This window comes from Miniopterus schreibersii, assembly GCF_964146895.1.
Source record: "Miniopterus schreibersii genome assembly, chromosome: 11".
Classification (NCBI taxonomy): domain Eukaryota; kingdom Metazoa; phylum Chordata; class Mammalia; order Chiroptera; family Miniopteridae; genus Miniopterus; species Miniopterus schreibersii.
This window is the reverse complement of record NC_138111.1, coordinates 2,534,144-2,555,831: the sequence shown is the minus strand read 5'-3', so window position 1 is coordinate 2,555,831 and position 21,688 is coordinate 2,534,144. Positions and strand designations below refer to the sequence as shown.

The following is a 21,688-nucleotide window of genomic DNA, read 5'->3' as shown; positions in this document are numbered from 1 at the left end:
CTCTCATGCTACTTTCTACCTTGTTGTAAAAGTCATAATTTTGCCAGTGTAATCACTGAAACAGAAACAGGAAAAATTGGAGCTATGGACATACCACCTCTGGAGAGAAGAAATAAGATGCCAACCATGAATCAACAATTAAAATATTCACCATGGGAATAAGAGAGGGTCAGAGGAAGGGAAGATACTTTTCCTTAAAACCAAGGACAGGAAATATTAATTACATGCACCAAAGACAAACATGGAAACAAGTTGTTTTGTTAACAAGGAAAACTATGGGTGGGTTCAGCTCAACTCTAATCATATTTCAGCCATTAGAAATACTGGCAACGCCACCGTTTTAGACTGCTAAGTATTTGTTTAAAATAACAACAGCTCACATAGGCTAACATCTTGCTCTGTACCCGGCTCCCTGTTAAACAATTTAAATTTAATTTCTCATGTGAATCTCCCAACTGGACAAGGCAGGGACTGCTCTGATCCCTACTGTAGAAAGGAGAACACCCAGGCTGAGAACAACGTGCCCAAGATTGCTGGGCAACGTGGCCAGCGTCTGGGTCCAGGCCTGCTGGCTCCAGAACTGCATGCCTCACACAAGAACGGGACCTTAGCAGTAGCCCAGCCATAAAACTCTCTGGACTCAAGGACATCACAAAGGAACCTCATGTTGGTACAAACACATATACTTAGCATTTTATTCATTTCAAAACTTTCACTTCATTCACCTCATAGATCCTCCAAACAATCCTCTAAGGTGGGCTGGACAGAGGATGTTTGTTCTGTCTTAGAGGTAATGGAACAGAAAAGCTGGGAGAAGTCAGGCGACCGGGTCTCCTGACTCCAAATTTCCAACCAAACCGAACACAGCCCTTCCTCCTCGTCTCTGAAAAGCTCACAGCACTGGTACGGGAATTAGGGAGGATGTCTGCGAAGCGCTGGGGCCGCGGCCCATCACATCGGAAATGCTCAGCACCGTGAACGCAGCCCAAAGGAAAGGGACGGACGGCCTTCCATCAGGCCGAGCAGGAGCCTCAGATCTGCTTTGTTACCAAACAAGAGAAGTATCTGACGACCTCAGGAGAGAGCATTTAGGGAGAGGTAAGCTCCTCTGAGGCAGAAGTTCTAAAAGTGCATCTGTGTGGCTGGTACCACATAAAGCGCTCGCCAGAAAGTTAACTGCCGAAAGAAGCATTTAAAAGTGGGCCCTTAAAATAAATCTGAAAGTTCAAGAAGAGTTCACATCACATTAGGTTTTGATTCCACCGCACAGAACTTACATGTCCATGTACAGTGTAGGTAAATACAAACATATGAACAAATAAAAGTAAACTGGAGGAAAAATTAATTCATGTGGCTAATGTTCATGTTTTCTTTCACATCACTAGAGGGAAGAAATAGCCGGAAAATTCAGTGTTTGAAGCAGACCAAAGATTATAAAGCTAAACACCATGTGGGCATGGTAAATAGGTACAGCTATCAACATACATTTTCACAAAATTGACACACAGTACTCAAATGCTATAATGCTTATATGTGCATAAAATATTTCTACAAGGACACACAGAAACTCCTGAGTGTTTCTGGGTAGGAAAACTGCACAGGAGACAGAATTACTTTTCAATAAATACCCTTTTAGAATTTTTTACTGTGTACAGTGATTTTAATATACATTTAGAAAATTTTAATTCTATGGCTAAAGGTGATCATTTTTATCAGTATTAGGTTTCCAGAAGACATAAAAAGAATGACTTTTTTCAGGCGTTAGTGTTTCTGAAAATATCATTTTACACCCACGGAGAGTTCCAAAGATAGTCCTAATCCGTAAAGCTGTGGCTAAATTGGGCTCTCTGGGGCCTTACAGCATGGGTTCAAATCCCAGCTCCACCACTTAATAGCTCTACTATCTTAAACAAGTTTCCTAACCTTCCCGTGCCTCAGTTTCCTCATCAATGAAATGGAAAAAACCTCAAGGCCATCATGAGAATCAAATAAGTCACAGAATGCTGAAACAGTGCTTGGACCACAGTAAGCATTTAATAACTGCTCTGACAACTAGGCCCGAGCAGCAAGTAGATGTGTGACCAGGCTGCATTTACGGCTGACTCTTCTTTGACAGAATGGAAAACTTGGCCATATTTAAATCTCCCCAGGACCTGTGAGGACTGGGCCCCTGTGGCTGTCAATAAACACTGATTGATTGATTTAGATGTCAGTAAAAGCAGAAAGGCTGGATTGCTTATCCAGATGTTGGCAACTGCTTTTCCCAAGAGACCGATAGCACATCTAGTCTCTAAGAAAGGATCACTGAAGTCTGTTAAATTTTCTTAACTACAAAACAATAATTTCATTTACTTTTCCCAATTAAATATAACGACGACACAAGGAAAACTCAGCAACAATAAAGAATTCCTAGTGACACCTCTCCAGATACAGCTTAGCCAGAAGCCATCTGCTGTCCCAGAATCCTTTTTTCTTTTTTTTTCAAACTTGAGAGCCAACATTATTTCAAGACATGTTGGAATAAGACACTTTAGCCCCCCCTCCAAATAAACAATAATTAAACCAGCCAGGTACATACTTAATATTCCCCCCAGGAAAACAAAACAATGTCACAGGTTTGTGACCTAAACTCTCCTCCAGCTCTGCGGTTACAAAAGCCCATTCATCTACTCTGCCTTGGGCGTCCATCTGCAAAGCTGAGATGATAATGCCTGACACTAACTCGTTACAGATGTAAATGAGAATGTGTTCAGAATTTTGAGCAACTTGGAAAACAAGCCACGTATTAACTGAAGATGATTCTGGCTGCTAGGATATGAATTTTTAGGGGATAAATAAACCATCTCTCTCCAAATCCTGGATTTTTTAAGCCCACTCTGTCTGGGTGAGTCTTCTCTCAGACCCCAAATCCCAGAGAGAGAAAGGGACTCATGCACACACAGTATGGCAAGAAGGGCAAACAGGCTTCACCTATATCTCTGGTGTTTATGGTGTTAGCTGCATGTATGACTCTAGGCAGGCCCTCAAATCAAAAAATTGGAAAGAAAAGAAAAATGGTTTAGACAATTAATGAGGCCTCTGTTTATTTCTCCTTCATTTTAAAAAGAAAAACATTACAACTTCCTGGCACTACAGCAGCAACCCTGCGTGTTCTAAAGTAAGCTTTTTAAGTCCTCAATGAACATGATGGAGAAATGCAAGCAGGATTACATCTCTTAAGTACAATCAGCCTTTTCAGCTGAAAGCAACAGCCTGGGATGACTAGTCCCCAAAGCAGATCTATTTCAGATCCATCTTGAAGCTACCAAATGATAACCACTCATCCTCAATTCACTTTTTTTCAGATGTCACCAGACAAGGACAGAAAGTGAAAGAAAAGCAACAGGAAAGGGGGGACGGGCTTCCAGAAGAAAAAGACGAGCAGAGTGGAAAGGCGGCAAAGGTGAGCGGATCCTGGCTCCCCGCTTTTCTGAAGCGGCCTAAATGAGCGCCCCTCCCCCGCCCGGACCCCGGACTCATTCAAAATGCCTCCTTAAAACTTGGTGCGACTTCTCTGTACTCCACCGAAAGGAGAGAGACCGTCTAAGACCTCTTCGTGGTCTGTCTGGGTTGGGGATGGAGGAGTGGAGAGATCGCTTGAAATTCTGTACCCATAAATGGTAGAGACGCGTTCCCTTTGTAGTACACGACACCTAATCAAAAGCGTCTGTTTCAAACACAGGCCGGCCCTTTTGACACATAATTTCCAATTAACGGTGGAAATTCTACAACGTGGGCTCACCAGGCCGCTCAGGCCTGTAGAGTTCGCCTTCTTAAACTTTTTTGGGTAGAACCCCACAGTTGGGGCCCCCTCGACACCGCCATCCGGACGCCACCTCTCTCGGGACTAGTGCGCCGGGGCCGGCCCCCCCCCGCCGCCCCCTTCCCGCAAAGCCCGCAGCGCGCGCGGGGGCCGCCGAGAGAAAAGGGAGAGAAAAGGGGAGAGGGCGAGAGAGAGAGAGAGAGAGAGAGAGAGAAAAAGAGAGAGAGAGAGAGAGAAAGGGGAAGGGGAAGGGAAGGGAAGAGGAAGGGAGGGAATGGGAGGGAGGCAGGGAGGCAGGAGAAGGGGAGCGCGCAGGCGGGGAGGCCTAGGAAGGCCCGGCCGGTCGGAGGCCGCGCGGCCGGCGCTCACCTTCCAGGTAGCAGCTGGAGGACGAGGAAAGCCCCTTCTTCGACTTGCAGCCCACCAGCTTCAAGCAGATCTCCAACATCTTCGCGCGCCGGAGCCGTGGGGCCGGCGCCCCTCCCGCGGCGCGGGCGGCTCAGGCTCGGCTCGCCCCGCTGGCTCCGCGCGCCGCCCCGGGCCCCCGCGGCCCCGCCATGGGCCTCACCGCCGCCCGCGCGCCCGCCCAGGGCCCGGCCGCGTCTCGGCCCCGCTCGGCCGCGCCGGTTAACAAAGGGCCCGAGCCCGCCCGCGGCCCGCCCCCGCCTCCTCGGCCGCCTTAACCCCCTCGGCGCCGCGCCGGGACCCTCTCGGGGCGGGGCGGGGCGAGGCGCAGGCCGGTCCTAGGCCGTTACCGCGGCCGAAACCAGCCCAGGGCCAACTCCTAAGGCAGCAGGAGGATTTCTTCAAAGCACAGCACTTAGTGGTGCTCAGCGTTGGGAGGTGCGGCCCTAACACCCCAAGAAAGACACCGGCTACCCCAGCTGTGGGCTGGGGGAGGCAGGTGCCCCGCACCTCTTCCGAAACCTCGCGTGTCTCCCGCTGCAGGAGGAGCCCCCGCCGGCACTGCTGGAGGCCCGCTCCGCCGCGGGGGCCTGGCGAGCCTCCGTCCCCAGAAGGCTGGTGGGTAAGGCAAAGCCCGCGGCCAGTACCAGCGCCGGTCTCACTGCCACCGGCGAGCGTCCTGCGATCGAGGCTAAGCCCCGTGGGCGTTTAAGCCATGAATCACGGGGCTGGAACCCGCGCAGCGGCTACAAGTATGCCGCACAGTTGTCAGTCCAGACACGCGGGCTAGGTGACGGCTGGAAAAGATGTGCGAGTCCCACTCAAACATAGTTTCTCATTTTATGTAAAGGGAATGTAGTCTCCACAGTGAGAACTTCAGAGGCAGGGCCTGCATCCCCTGTCTGCCTCATTGTCTTCAACAGGGAACTTTTTTCCTTGTTTGACAAGTGCCATGGGGCACTATAGTTTAAAACCCATTTCATTGCTGTGCTGGGCTCCAATCTTTTTATAATTCTGGTTAGGAGGGATAATAGACAATGTCATAACATAACAATCACAAGAATGTGTTACTCAGCACAAAACCAGAAATCCAGGTCAACGGGAAACAACAGGAACCCCAATCACACCAAATAATTTAATAAATTTAATAACAGTGTCAGATAACTAAACTGCAACAAGCAGAAACACTAAGTTTAGTTCAGCCCTGGCCAGTGTGGCTCAGTTGGTGGGGCGTTATCCCCTGCACCAGAGGTTGCTGGTTTGATTCCAGGTCAGGGCATATGCCCAGGTTCCAGGCCTGATCCCAGAGGGAGTGGTGCAGAAAGCAGCTGATCGAAGTTATGCTCTCACATCGGTTTCTCTCTCTCCCCCTCTCCCTTTCTCTCTCTCTAAAACTATTCTTAAAAAAACAAAACAAAACTAAGCTAGTCCGTACCTTAGCACATGAATAATTAGCACTAACACGTACTGATCTAGCTGGGTAGGTTGGTTGGTTAGAGCATCGTCTCGAAACACCAAGGCTGCAGGTTTGATCCCGGATCAGAGCACATACAAGCAGCAGCTAATAAATGTATAAATAAGCGAAATAACAAATCCATGTTTCTCTCTCTCTCTCTCTCTCTAATCAACCAATATTATATACACGTGTGTGTATATATGTACACGTGTGTGTGTGTGTGTACATATATATAAAGCTAACATGTACTGAGATCTCACTGTGTGTCTGAGTCTTGTGAGAAGTATGGTCTGTCCACTACTGCACTGCAACAACCCTGTAAGGAAAACAGAATTATTATCCCAATTCTTTGGGTAAAAACCTGAAGCTCAGAGAAGTCAAGCTCCTTGCCAAAGGTCCAACAGCTGGAAATGGGCAGAGCTGAGCTCAACCCAGGTCCACCTGGATCCAAGGATCAGGCTCCTGACCAGTAGATTACACAGCTGCCTCCGACCAAGAATAAATTACAACTAGATTCAAGCTTTGGTTGTCTATATCTTTGGTCAAATAACTAAGGTTAGCATATGTTTCAGAGGAAGTGTGGCTGAGAGATCCTGGCTGTGGTGATCAGCCCCAGAGACAAAGCTGGGTTCATTTGGCCTATATGGTAATGGCGAAAATATGGGCATCTTCAGTGCACCAGGAATGGCTATGTAAGAAGATCTTCATTTGGGTCTGTCATACACAACACACAAAAATTCAAGATCTGGCTGGAGGTGACCAGTGTGTATCACAGGCAAGGGCATCATCAACTTTTCAGAAGTGTCCTGCCAAATTCTGAACAATGTACAAAATGTTTTTACTGCAGTTGCGCGGACCTACAGTTAGTGCGGTAGTACAAGGTCAGGCCTCATGAGCACCTAAGAAGGCCCCGTCACGGACAGTAGACACAGGGCTACAGGGCCACCAGGTGACAAGTGCAGTGACTGCGAATGCTACCTAGACTCTGGCAGATACTATCGTCTGCTGGTCAGCCTTCAGGTAACAACTGCTGACTTGTTCTGTGTTGTCTTGAACCTTTCAACCTCTAAGTGTACAGCCAAAAATAAAATTCAAAACAAGCTGAAAAACAATAATCTGTTCTGGTGCCATTCTGGAAAGTTCAAGGGCTTTGGACTAGACTATAGTAAAGTCTGTCATTATACAGCATTTCAGATCTAAAGGGCTGTATATTCACATTGGCAAGTTAATGCCAAGAATTATACATTAATGGGCATTTTTGCAATTCTAACTATAATCTTGAATGCTATCAGTTAATATAGGCCCAGATATTTGTTTGCATGTGCTGTACTTTACATTGGGATGTAAGTTTATTTTTAAAAGCTAACGACTATTACTAATATTCTGTTCTTGAGTCTAAAATGACCTTATCCTCTTAAAATGAGTAATGCTTATAAACTGTGTCCAAATCTTTCAAAATTTAGTTATAAAACTATGCATCAACTGGTCCAGCGAAACTGAATTAGCAGCAACAAATACTGAAAGTATCACCAAACTGTACGCTACACTACCACATCAAACCTCGACTATTCTTTCCAGATCCAGTTTTGATGCTTAGGAAACTCACTTGCAAGATACAAAAGGCATTCTGTTACAAGCAAATAAAGGGAAGCCCCAATCTTCTTACTAGAATGAAGAAAGGCCCAAGAAGTACTCCCTCTAAGCAGCCTTACGCCTCAAAGGCATTAACTTTAAAACATAAAGAAAAACAACAAAGAAATGAAAAAGACTGTGAACTACACAGCTTGTTTGTCATGATGCATTCAGTTTGAAAAAGGAATAGACATTTATTGTGCACCTAATACATGCCAGGCATAAGCCTCACAATAATCCTTTGAATACTGTGTAGTAGAATTTCATTTCACAAGTAAGGAAACTTGGGGAGGAGGGGAAGGGGAGAGTAAGTATCCTTGTCCAAGTTCACACAGCTAGGAAGTAGTAAGGTCCAAAGCCCTTGAACTTCCCAAAGTGGCAGGCACATAATTTGCAATTTAAGTGAAAGGTGGATAATATGTGCAAAGCCAAAGAATGAAATAAAAATTGGAAAAATAAGTCTTAGAAGAAAATAATCCTGGGAATTAGAACTACTTAAGAATATTTTAAAACATATTAAGAATATTAAGAAAGAACAAAGGTCCTTAATTAGGTTAAAGTATGTGATACGAGCTCTGTTTCCAAAAGTATGGTCCAGGGACAACCTACTTAGAATCACCTGTGGTGCCTGCTGAAAATGCAAACCAGACCCTCGGCCTCCACCCGCACCTCCAGAAGCAGGATGTGTGGAACAGGACGCGCCTCAACCAGTTCCCCAGGTGACCTGTGTGCGTACTGTACTTAGGTTTGAAAACCACTGTTTTGGAAGAGGAAAGATTTGCTTATTTCCACTGGGGACAGAACATACAACAATGGATATTCCTAAAAAATTCATTCATTTGAAAGAAATTTCTAAATTTAAGAAAAGTACAATTCTAGAACAAGTTACCAAAAGGGGACTATTCTCTGAAGATTTTAGGATAAATTTTGAAATTTTTTAAAGTTTGGAATTCAGTCCTATTTTTAAAAGATAGGGGAGGAGGCAGAGGGGTCAAGGGAAGGAGGAAGGAGACCAGACAGGAGCAGGAGGCGGCAGGATGCTGAAGCTCCACCTGTGAGCGGCAGGATGGGTGGGAGTGGAAGGCAGGCAGGCAAGTGTGTTGTGGGGCCTGGTTTGGGAAGCCTAGGACTATATAACCCCAGGTGTGACTGACCCTCTCACTGTTTCCAGCCCAGCCAATAACTTTAGTGGGAAAGGGCAAAGATCTTGAGGTATGTGCCCGCTATTTCATACGCACATGCCAACAGAGCCCACTTCCCCCGATTCTGCAAATCCTGCCCAGTGAGAGCCTGCGGGGTTCTCTAGCTGAAAGAGCACATCAATCACAACCATGTTCGGCAGTACTGTATAAGGAAACACACGCCTCTCTTTAAGTTGCACACATTTTCAGTGAGATAGCACTACTTACCGGCCAAGTGTTACCAAGGCCTGATGACTGTGGACTGGGCAAACTGGGTAAGGGGGGGGCAGCGCAGCAGAGGCTGGACCAGCTATGGCCTTGTGCAGCCTAGTTCTGAACCTCAGATCTGCCATTCATAGTAGTGGCTTCGGCAAGTGACTTTACCACCCAGAGCCTCAATTTTCTCTTCTGTAAAACTGGAGTTCGGGTGGTCATAAGAGTAGCTATCGCACAGGGTTATGAAAATTAGAAATAATGTATGGAAAGTGCTCGATAAACACTAGCTATATGTTTTTTCCAAATGAGGATTCTTACTATGTTGGTTGATGGTCTGTGTTCCTGCCTAAATCTTACTGGGACTAAGTCAGGAGCTAAAATGAACAAATGTGATATGTGAAAATGATTCAGAAAGTACAGTCTGAGGGAGTGAGGGCAGTCTGGAGGTTTTCCAAGGGACAGAAAATCAATTCATTTTATTAAGGGAAAGAAACACTAGCTACGGGGCAGGGGTAGCAACTAAGACTGAAATGTCACGGAGTCCTACTTTTTAATCCTAAAGCCAAGGTTTTGCAACCATGCTTTGCCGCAAAACACAAACTCCACACCCCACATTCTCACGGGGCCTTCTTGGGGCCCAGGACCTAATGTGCAGCATGTGTGGCTGTCCTGCAGACAACACCGGTTGTTTGTCGGTCCCCTTGGTATCCCAGGGCTACAGGTCTACTGACCCGTCTTTGAGTAATTCCGCTCTCTAGAAAGTCTCGTTATAGTAGAGATGACAGTAAGGCTCTACGGTATTTTTATAATCAGCAAGCAAACACAACTATTAAACAGCCATTTTCTCCAGGAGGAAACTAGTATTATTGGTGAGCCCATTTTATTTTTTATTCATTTTTATTTTTTTTAATCAAAATAATATATACACATGGGTAAAAAGCAAAAAGTGCTGAAAGTCTTATAATAACAGCAGCCCCTGGACTCCATCCCCCAGCCTGTTTCTCCAGAGGCAGCCTTCATCAGATTTCCAACTAATATCCTCATATTTTTGTTTCTGGACCCATCATCTTTCCATATCATATATTAACTTATTATTACTATCACCCTCCCCAACCTCCGAAAACAGGAAAATCAGTTTTTAGTTAAAGCGATAACCAGTGCTTACATTCCTTCGGTATAAACACTGTTCACCACTGGCCCAGCTGGTGTGGCTCAGTGGCTGAGTGCCATCCCGTGCACCACGGAACTGCCGGTTCGATGCCAGGGTTTCGGGCTCAAGCCCCAGCATGGGGCATGCGGGAGGCAGCTGACTGATGTCTCTCTCTCATCGATGTCACTCTCTCTTCCTCCCCCTTCCTTTCTCTCTAAAATCAATAAAAATATTATTTAAAAATTTAAATAAAAATAACAATAAAGTAAAATCAATAAAAACTTTTTTTTAATCCTCATCTGAGGAGATTTTTCCATTGCCTTTCCAGAGAGAATGGAAGGCGAGGGAGGGAGAGAAGCATCGATGTGAGAGAGACACATCGAGCTGCCTCCCGCGTGCGCCCTGACCAGGGCTGGGATCGCGCCTGCAACCGAGGTACGTGCTCTTGGCCGGAAATGAGCCTGGGATGGTTCAGTCCGAGGTACGATGCTCTAACCACTGAGCCAAACTGGCTAGGGCAAAAAAACATACTGTTCACTGCTCTAACAATAATATACTATCAACTTATTTATTATAAAACTTTGTTTACCCTGGAGATAGTAATGGTCTCGATTTTTCATTTGATTAGTCTTCTGTATATCTATTACTATTTTCCCCCCAAATATTTCAAAGATCTGTCAAACACTTAGTGGTATTTTTTCCAAATACTAAAACATTTAAAATATTCTCAGTTCTACTTGTTGGCTTATATCCTCATTTTGCTGGCTTCCACTGTCCAGCAGCTTCCTGGGAGGAGGGGAGGTGCATGTCTATTCTACTGACAGTTTGGCTGGGTATAGAATTCTACATTGAAAATAATTTTCCCCACTTAATTTTGAAGGTATTTCTTCACTATCTTCTAGTTTCTAATACTGCTGTTTAAAAATGCAATTCCACTCAGATTCCTAATCTTTCAGATATGACCTGCTTTACTCTTTGGAAGTTTTTAGGAACTTCTAATATCCTTGGTGTTGAAATTTCACAATATGGCTTGAAACGAGTCTTTTTTCATATATAATGCTTCACTAAACTCAAATAATTCCTAATATTACAGTCCTCTGAATTTTCCTCCATTTTCCTTCCATTCTTTCTTTCTGGAATTCCTCCCAGACAGGAACTGAAGCCCTGGGACTGACCTGTTCCCTCTTACTGCCCATGTTTTTGTCTTTACATTCTGCTTTCTGAGATAGGCTATTTTCCAAGTCTTCTGTTGAATGTAAAATTTTGGCTATAATGTTTTCAATATTAAAGAACTCATTCTTGTTTTAATTGCTATTGTTTTTAACAACATACTGTTGTTTGATGTTTATAATCTCTCTAAGAATAGCAAAGAAAAGTTCTGAATTCTTCTGTTTCCTACAATATCTTTATTTCCACCAAGTTCCTTTTTTATGTGAATTTGTTTTACCCTTTACTATCATGTTAGAGATTTTCTCTAATGTTTAGAGAAACGTGGCTATCCATTCATTATATACAAATGAGGAACTAAAAAGGAAACACTGAAGGTGCATGACAACTGGTGGACTTTAATGATGGGAGGTGGTAAGCTATCCACCAAAAGAATCCCCAAAATGGCTTTTCTCTAGGGCCATGCAATTTGGTTTATCCCCCCGCAAAAAGAATATTTACATCTCACCCGAGGATATATTTTTTTCATTGATTCTAGAGAGAAAGGAAGAGAGAAAAACATAGATTGGTTGCCTACCATATGTGCCTCAACTGGGGATTGAACCTCCAACCTGGGTATGTGCCCTGACCGGCAATCGAACTCGTGATCCTTTGGTGCACAGGACAACAGTCAAACCACTGAGTTACACTGGCCAGGGCAAGAGAATGGAAAACTACTTAAAATTTGTTGCGAACTACTCAAATCTTAACATTGCTGGTAGTGAAAAAATAACCAAACCCCAAATTCTTAAATCCAGTCACATAGCTTAAAGTTAAGTTATAAACACATACATTGTGGAACTAAAATAGTCTGGGATATTCTTATTAATTCTAAGACTCTGAATTTAACTTAAAAACGACCTGCATGTTTTCATGAATTGTCTTTGTCCCTTCACTTTGGTTAACTTTTGAAATAAATGCCACAGAACTGTATTTTAAATCACAAAAAGTCGTGTTTTTGTTCACTCTTTAATCTGAATATTGAATAAAGATGAAGATATCTACAAAAGAAACAAAAAATAGCATGTTGCAATAACCCTAACGGCCTCAAACTATTATCTTTATAAGAGGTAACCCTAAGCACACTTAAGTAGAAACAACTGATAAAAGCCAGGCACTGGTTATTTATAAGCAATACTCTTATTTTCAAACACTGGCAGTGCTTTTAGCTTTTATGGTTTTGTTAACTTTGAACTGGGAAGCCAATGGTTAATTTTTTTCCTCTCTTTCTCTAAGACTAAAAGAATCTGCCAAAGCAGCAGACCAGGCCTAGGAGATCACGTTACTCTGGGGGTGGGGGAAGGCAGCTGGAGGGGAGTGTAGAGAGAAGGGCTAGAAGGGAAAGAAAACAAGTTGTCTGAACCTCCCAACAGTGGGAGACCCAGCAGGGATTAGGAGGTACTGGAGGAGCCCATGTTTACCCAAGTTATCTCTGGGGCAGCTGAAAGGGCTGCCCAAGTATAGATTCCCTCGGTATTTAAGAACCTCTCAGCAGCCTAGAGCTGAAAACCTAGAAATTAATGCTTGTTTCTCAGTACCAATTTTTTGTGTGAAGGTTTTAAACACACAAAGAACAAATGGGTCCAGATGATTCCTTGCCTACACTTATCAGAAATCCCTGCTGTCCTTAGAGAAGCAATGCCATGTCCCAATGAAACGCGCTGCTCTTTTCCTTCCTAAAGCGGCAGATCTGGCATACTTATCCAGAAGTGCATAGTAACCGGAGAGGAATGGCTACAGTTAACTGCTCACTGAGTGGCTGTGGTGACATCAGGAGGAAACAGCCACTTGAAAAGAAAACTATAAAACAAAGTTCTGCTTTCAAAGTCCACCTGGCAGAAGCTGTTCTCTTATTTGCCACCCTTCCTACCAGCTGCTGTATAAAATATATGCAGTACAGCAACTCCAAAATCAGATTTAATCACTAAGATATTTTCACAATCCCTGAGCGATAATAATTCATATTTATGGCTATTTCACCATGAAGAATATTCTAGTGTGATTCTAAAAACAACAGTAAAAGTAACTCCTCAATAAGGTTTAGGCCAACAACTGCATATCAACTAGACTTTCTTTAATGAAAAATGAATGAGAATCCCACACAGACTAGTTACAGGACCCCCCAAGCCCAACAATGGCCCCCAACATCTGTTCTCTCACCTCCAATCTTAAGTTTTAGGCCTTACCCCCTAAGTTTTGGATGGACACACTGTCCCAGAATAAAAACCACATTTTCCAGACTCTCTTACATTTGGGCATTACCATATGACTAAGTTTTAACCAATGGTATGTGAGCAGAAATGATACTTGAACTTTTGGGTCAAGTTCTTAAAAGGAATGGGCTCCCTCATTATGGAAAACAGTATGGAGGGTCCTCAAAAAATTAAAAATGGAACTGTCTTATGACCCAGTAATTCCACTTCTGGGTATCTGTCTGAAGAAACACAAAACACAAATTTAAAAAGATACATGCACCCATGTTCACTGCAGCATTATTTGCAATAACCAAAATATGGAAGCAAACCAAGTGCCTATCAATAGATGAGTGGCTAAAAAAGCTGTGGTACATATACAATGGAATATTACTCAGCCATAAAAAAGAATGAAATCTTACCACTTACGACAGCATGAATGAACCGAGAGAGTATAATGCTAAGTGAAATAAGTCAGAGGAAGAAATACCACATGATTTCACTTATATGTAAAATCTAAAGAACCAAATAAGCGAACAAACAAAATTGAAACAGACTCACAGACACAAAGAGACTGGTGGTTGCCAGAAGGGAGGGGGTTGGGTGAAAAGGTAGAGGGGGTAAGAACTACAAATTGGTAGGTACAGAATAGTCGCAGGGATTAGGAAATATAGTTAATAATATTGTAATAACTGTGTGTAGTGCCAGGTGGGTACTGGAAATACTGGGGAGAACACTTTGTAAAGTATGATTGTCTAACCACTATGCTGCACACCTGAAACTAATATAAAACAATATTGAATGTAAACTGCAAATGAAAACTAAACTTTTAAATTTAAAAAAAAAAAAAAGGAATGGGCTCCCTCTCTTCTTTTCTACTTCCCACCACCTGCAAGGGGTCAGGATAGCTGGAGAGGCAATTCAGAGAGTGAGGTAGAATCACATCTTACAGATTAACAAGATACCCGGGGTTTGACCCTGTGGAGTCCCCACGCACATCCAGAAGGGCTAATGTCAGCCTATTATAGGAAAGAGAAATAAACATCTGGCTTGTTTAAATCGCTGGCATTCAGCATCTGTCATAACAGCCATTTAGTCTTAATGGTAATAATATTAAAAGACCGGTTTCAACTTGCAAAAAATCTAAGAATTCTCCAAATCAACTGTTTCTATTCTTTATCTATTAAAAACTGTTAATTGCAGAGCAAACATTTGAAACAGTGCTATAAGCTCTAGGCAATGAGAAAGTGGTTTAAATAATCCCTGCGAAACATATAGCCCGGTGTCCAACTCACAACATGCAAATAGCACACATCAATTATTCTTACTATTAACTGGCCCTCCCCCTTTCCTCAGTCTTCGGTGCCAATGTGAGAGAGATAAAAAACCCATGTGTTGTATCATACACTTGATAAAAAACTTATATCCAGAATAGAGAAAACTCTTACCACACAATAATAAAACAGCACGCAAACCAATTTAAAATTTTTGAATTGACATGTCACCAAACAAGAAATACAAATGGCTGCTAAGCACATAAAAAGATGTTCAGCATCATTAGTTATTCAAGAAATGGAAACTAAAGCCACAGTGAGATACCACTTCACATCCACGTGACTAACTATAATCAAAAAGACAGATAAAACCAAGTACTGGTGAGAATGTGGGGAACGTACTATCAGACCCAGCAGCTCCACTCCTAGGAATCTACCCTGGAGAAATGAAAACATGTCCAAGCACCATTGTTCATAAGGACCAAAACTGGAAACAATCCAAATGTCCATCAACTGGTGAATGGATAAACAAAATTTATTTCCAAAGAATGGGATAACATTCAACAATAAAAAGGAACACAGTCCTGACACGTGCAACAATATAAACCTCACAAACATGCTGTGAAGTGAAAGAAGCCAGTTGCAGAAGAGCACATGTTGTATGATTCCACTGATATGAAATGTGCAGAAAAGGCAAATCTATAGAGATGGAAAGTAGATGAGTGGGTTACCTGGGGGTGGGGGTGGCACTGATTGCAAAGGGGCAGAAAGAATCTTTTTTAGATGATGGGAATGTCCTAGAACTGGACTGTGGTGATGGCTGAACGCCCTATAAATTTACTAGAAATCACTGAATTGCACAGAAAAATGTTAAATTTTATGGATTGTAATTATACCACACAAAAAAACCTGTTAGTAAAAAAAGGGAGAAAGCAATGTTTTCTGATTTTGATACTTTTTCTTAATGGATGTCATACAAAGGATGAGACAAAAGGATTAGAAATGCAACCAGTTTGGCTGCTCAGTTCCATGCTATGAACCTAAAGGGACCATAGCACAGTGTTGCTGGCCTGTGGCATCTTATTTGGAGATGCCTTAATGAAGGCCACTTACATTCCCAGAGAACAAACATAAAACACCCAGCTCCAACAGCTCTCGGACTCCCAGCATAATTCCTGCCTAAGGAGGAAGTGTAAAGGGAGGACTGTACACACACAACCAAGACGATCACTACCTGGTGGGAGTGGGCAGACGTGGCACATCAAAGAATGGAATGCACAGAAACACATCCCCATTCAGAGGAAGCACCTGGAGACTCTCACAAGTAAGTGCATGCAGCTTTCACAGGGCCTGTGGGGCTGCGACCCTGAGAGCTCCCAAACATACACCCCGACCCCACACACATCTTCCGGACAATACAGTCCCAACTGTTAAATCTCTCAGAGAAACTGATGGTCATGGTAAATCAGATGAGATTAAAATGTTACGAACAATATTTAAGATCTATTGTAGGAAAATTTCTTGGTGGTAAACATTATGTTTCCCAAGTGCTAGGAGGAAGAGAAGTAGCCAATTAAATATTGGAATTAATTAACAATAAATACTTCATGAGTCTTAAGCTTCTGATAAAAGATCTGAAAAGCTAATCAGCCAATAATTCTCAATACTGCCCAGTCTTTGCCCTTACTTCTTCTCAGTTGATCTCCAAAACAACCCATGGGAAGTAGGAGGAATGTCTCTGTATCCCCAGTGAAGCTGCAGTGACTGAAGCCCAGCAAGGAGGAATCCCACAGGAAGAGGGACTAGAGAAGCCAGGCATCCTCTGAAGCTGAGATCTCACCCATGACCCAAGTGTCCCGAGTACAACAGGCCCACAACACCCATGCTGGGCAAGGCAGAGGTCACACCAAAGCCGAATGAGAAACAGTTCCTGCTTTAAAGAAAACTGGGTCTTTTTCTTAACCCAACTGGTATACCTCTCATAAAACTCTCTGATTTGTCATCAACTGTCAATCAGAGATCTGATGTGTCATCAGAGACCTGAGTGGTCCACTCACTCAGCTGTGATGAAGATGACAAACAGGAACAAGGCACTTGGGGCCTCCACGGATACAGTCTTGAGAGCAAGGGCTGGGAGGGAGGAGCAGACACTGAAACAGAATCACAAGGGTGAGAGAAGTGGCTGGTTCTGCCTAGAGATGCCAGGAAAGATTTCCAGGTGAGACCCCAGTGGTGTAGAAATAGTGGAAGAGTCTTCCTTTCTACCATTTTCCTTTCAGAGCTTAGAAATCAATTAAAAGCATACAAGTAGTCCACACATATGTGCTGAATTGATTCCCCACAAAGATGCAAAGGCAATAATTCAATGGAGTCTTTTGAACAAATGGCGCTGAAACACTGGACACCCATATGCTAAATGATAACGCTCCATCAAGACCTGCACCACATACAAAACTTAATGCAAAATGGATTATAGGCCTAAACGTTAAATAAAAACTTATAAAACTTACAAAAGAAAACCGAAGACAAGCCTCTGTGACCTTGGGTTAGATAAAGATTTCTTATAGTATGAACTTTAAGAGAAATAACTGAGAAATTGGACTTCATCAAAATGAAAAAGTTCTGCTCCTTTGTTGTTGTTGTTGTTTTAGAGAGACAGAAAGGAAGAGGGAGAGGGAGAGAGAAACACGGACGTGAGACAGAACATCCACTGGCTGCCGCCCATCCTGCCCGGGATGGAACCTGCAACCTGGTACGCCCTGACAGGGAATCAAACCCATGAACCTTTAGTGCACACTCTAACCAACTGAGCCACACTGGCCAGGGCAAAAACTTCTGCTCTTCTAAAGACACTGTTAAGACAATGAAAAGATAAGTCAAAGACTGGAAGAAAATACCAAGTGCTGGAAAGAATGTGGAGCAGCCAGCCGGTGTGAGCGCAAACTGGTATGAACTGGCGGCAGGAAATGCAAACTCACTTTGTAAAGCTATCTGGCAGTTTTTCGGAAGTCAAGCATACACCTAACATATGACCTAGCAACCACATTCCTGATTATTTACCCGAGAGAAATAAAAATGTATCCACACGAAAACCTCCGGGCAAATGTTTACAGGGGCTCCATTCATCATCTGGCCCAGTGGCTCAGTTTGTTGGAGCATCTTCCAATGCACCAAAAGGCTGCGGGTTCCATCCCAGGAGGCAACAACTGATGTTTCTCATATATGTCTCTGTCTCTCCCTTTTTCCTTCCCTCCCTCCCTCCGTCTCTTTCCCTTCTCTCTCAAATCAATAAAACATATCCTGCTGGGGTCTGTGTGGCTCAGTTGGTTGAGTGCCGTCCCACGCACCAGGAATTCACGGGTGTGATTCCCGGTCAGGGCACATGTCTGAGTTGCAGGCTCAATCCCCAGTAGTGGGGGAACAGGAGGCAGCTAATCAATGTTTTGCTCTCACATGGATGCTTCCCTCTCTCTCTCTCCCTAAAAATCAATTAAAAAAAAAATATTTTTAAAGGTAAGTAAATACTACCTTTTGGAATAAAAACAATTACAACCGAAAGTATTCATCAGAATAAGAATTAAAAGCTAATCATTTGTTTACTGGAAGCTTCTGTAAAATATGTCAATTCTGACCTGCTGATGAAATGAAAATCAGGCCTGGCTGGGTGGCCCAGATGGTTGGAGCGTCATCCTGTGCACCAAAAGGCTGCTGATTCGGTTCCGGTCAGGGCACATACCTAGGTTGTGGGTTCGATCCCTGGTCAGGGCGCATGTGGGAGGCAACTGACTGATGTTTCTCACACATCAATGTTTCTCTCTTTCTCTCTCTCTCCCTTCCTCTCTCTCAAATCAATAATAAATACATCATCTGGTGAGGATTAAAAAAAAAAAAAAGAAAAAGGAATGAAAATCAGAAAGGGGATAAAGGACAGAAAAGAGCAGAATAAAGGAAGAGGCACCAGCTCTCATCTCTGACGCAGCTTGAGCTTGCGAACAGGTCCATGGCTCCCAGCAGCAGAGATCTGCACCTGGAGCCACAAGCGCACTAGTACTGGGAGTGGAAGAATATCCTGTGTTCTTTCGTTGCCAAAATATGCTTATGTGGAAAATGCCCGAAGTAACTGTCAAACGCAAAAAATAAAGGTCTTGGCAGCAAAGATTTAAACGTTATCAGGCTCGCTACTGAGTGCTGTGTGCTCGCCACCCGATACGTAGTAAATACGGAGCTGAAGCATGCAGAGCGCTCAGAACAGTGCCTGAGGCAGTCAAGAGGAATGTAAGTGGCTTGCCACCATCACACCACACTCCAGGAGAAAAGCATCCACTCATCCATCCATTCATTCACTAGACAAGTTTTCTACTAAACATCTACTATGTGCCAGGTAATACGACGTGTGCAGAGAGTTAACAAAGCACAAGATGGGCATGGTCTCCATGCTAAGGGACCTTACAGTCGAGGAGGGGAGGGACAGTAAACAAACCACCACATTAATTAGTGTATAATTATAAACAGAGAAGATCTCCAAAGACAAGGATAAATCCTATGACAGAACATAACAAAATTAAAGTTTATGTTAAAAACTTCTTAATGAGTTGCATATATGCTTTATAAATTCCTATTTTTAGAAGGTTCTCTCATTTAAAATTTTCAAATAAAAATACAAACTTGTTTTAGAAAAGTCAGAGTAGAGACTACTAATACCTTATTTTGTATTTCCATCCAGTTTTTTCCTGAATTCCATTTTAATATTGTGGTATCATACCTAAAATAAAAATTTATATCCCATTTGAAACTATACTGATTACATAATTTGCCCAGCCCTGGCTTTTTGTTAAGAACTGCTCATGTTTGCAAAGTGAAAAGTACTTATTCTCTAATTTACCTGTTTTGTCAGTGGAGATTGCTGCGTGAGTCCCTTAAAGGGGGATATACCTAAACCACAAAGGCATGTGGTCAGTTTGCAAAATAAAGGTACCGAATTAAATCTACAGTACTGAATGAGAATCCATACACCAAATCTGGATCCAACTCTATTCATATGTAAAACTTCAAGCAAAATTTCTGAATCTGTCATGCTCATGCACTTATGATATTGTCGGGAAAACAGTTTTAAAAATAAGAGCAAAGGAACAGCTACAAGGAACAGACTATTCTGAAACCATTTCCAGGAACAGGGTTTGTTTAAACAAAACGTATTAAGTGAAACCAGCTGTACTCGGGGTTGATGCCATCTGAAGTGGAATTCTAAAACCACCCACTTCACACTAAGAAACTCTCAATGCCCAACTAGCTACAGGACAGCATGGCAAGGAGCAGGGGCACCAATGAGCAAAAGGTCCAACTGTAGTGCATATAGATGCTCGCAAGAACCCCTTATGTCTCACCCGCTAGTTCAACCAGCTTTATGCTTCAAACCACTCACCAAAGTGCTGAAGAGATGTGAAGGGAGCTACTCTTTTTTTAAATTGATTTTTAGAGAAAAAGGGAGAAGGAGAGAGAAAGAGAAACATCAGTGTAAGAGCGGAACATTGATTGCTTCCTGCACACCCCCTACCAGGGATGGAGCCCACAGCCTGGGCATGTGCCATCAGCCAGGACCTGGAATCGAACCATCAGCCTTTCGGTGCATGGGACGATGCCCCACCAACTGAGCCACACCAGTCAGGGTGTGCGTTACACTTTTGAGGGTACCAGGAAAGAGGGGCCTGGAGTCAGGAATAATTAGCATATTCTGCCAAAGGGTCAGTTGATGAAGCTTTCACTCAAGCTGATGGCAGAAAACTCCACTAATTAAAATATGCTCTAGGGAACTCTAAAATACACACCTTTTTCCTTTCTGAAAACTAAGACATCTCAAGAAAAAAAATAGAGCCTGAGTTGTAACTAAGTTTTCATTGTTTAAAATCATTTTCCTTAACTTACAACAAAAGCACAAGGGCGAACTTGCTTGTTTCTTTGAAGACTTCCTAGTGGCAACATATCTGGTACCCTTGGTGAAGTCATGTGGCCCAGCCAGAAACAATCACCCGTTTTGAAAGTGTTTCCCAATGATCACCGGTACTGCCAGTAGGACTGTAATCAAAACAATGCCGTTGAGAAACGCAGCCATTAATCATTTTATTTTGGAAACCAATTAGGAGATGATGAAAGAAGAAAAAACAGTGATTCATTTATTTTGATGAAATCAGGCCTTCAAAAGATAGAATAGACCAGGAAATACACACATTTTTATGTTCTAAGGTATCTTAAACTTGGTCTTTAAAAAAAATTCTTTCCAAGCTCACTAAGTGAACAAAATAAATCAGCTAGTTTATGAACTTGACTTTGACATATTCTGCTAACTTATGGATGAAAGCTTGCAGGTAAAAAAAAAAAAAAAAAGACTGAAGGACGGTGACGGACTTGCAATTTGAAGCACCTGCATCAACAAGACAGCGAGGTTATCCTACAGATGACCATGATCCCATGTCATCTGTAGGATAATGATGGCTTAGTTTTGAAATGTCACTCATTAGCTGGGTTTACCTGCCTCTTTTAAAAGCAGGCAAAGCCCAGTACTAAAATTCTCTCTCCCCGCCCCCCCACCCTTCCACTCTCTCTAAAAAAATCAATGGAAAAAATGTTCCGGGGTGAGGTTTAACAAAACAAAACAAAACAAAAGGCTGTAATGTCTCTCTGCCCAGCTGGGTAGTAGTATATAAATCTATGGCTCTACAATTTGACTATATGTCTTAAAAGGGGGGGGAACCAGAAAGAACACACAAACTTGTATACGCATAGAATACTTCTTCAAACCTAAGACGGTGCCGTAAGATACGCCTTTACTCTTGTGAACCATTAAACCATAGCATTCTGTTGATTATAAGAACCATTCTGATTTTAGAGGTGTTTTTAATGTAACATCACATACATTAAATTAAAGAATAAATTAAAGCAGCTCTGAAAAATACAGAAACTAGCAAGGTAGGACTGACTTACTACTGAATGCTTTATGTTGTTGCTTTAATTTTTTTACCATAAATATGTCTGCTTAAAACACACACGTACAAACTGCCTAACTATTTATCTTAAATTCTCTCCTTAAAAGACATCCATGTCATTCTCAATTTGAGGAAGAACTTAAATTCCTACCCAGACACATTCTAATTCCAACAAGTATTTCTAATTCCAACAA

At 42.8% G+C, this 21,688-nt stretch overlaps 1 protein-coding gene across 3 annotated transcripts in view; it reads right to left on the bottom strand.

Annotated features, from left to right (window-relative positions):
* ABL1 (ABL proto-oncogene 1, non-receptor tyrosine kinase) overlaps positions 1–21,688 on the bottom strand; it is an 86,026-nt gene that overhangs the window by 37,839 nt on the left and 26,499 nt on the right. Inside the window, exon 1 of one of the 3 annotated variants that reach the window (XM_081150448.1) lies at positions 4,172–4,332. The exons of the other annotated variants lie outside the window; for them this stretch is intronic. Within the exon in view, the coding sequence (XP_081006574.1) occupies positions 4,172–4,250 (79 nt within the window). The 5' untranslated portion in view covers positions 4,251–4,332. Of the gene's footprint in view, positions 1–4,171; positions 4,333–21,688 lie in introns of those variants that run through there. 3 annotated transcript variants of the gene reach the window in all.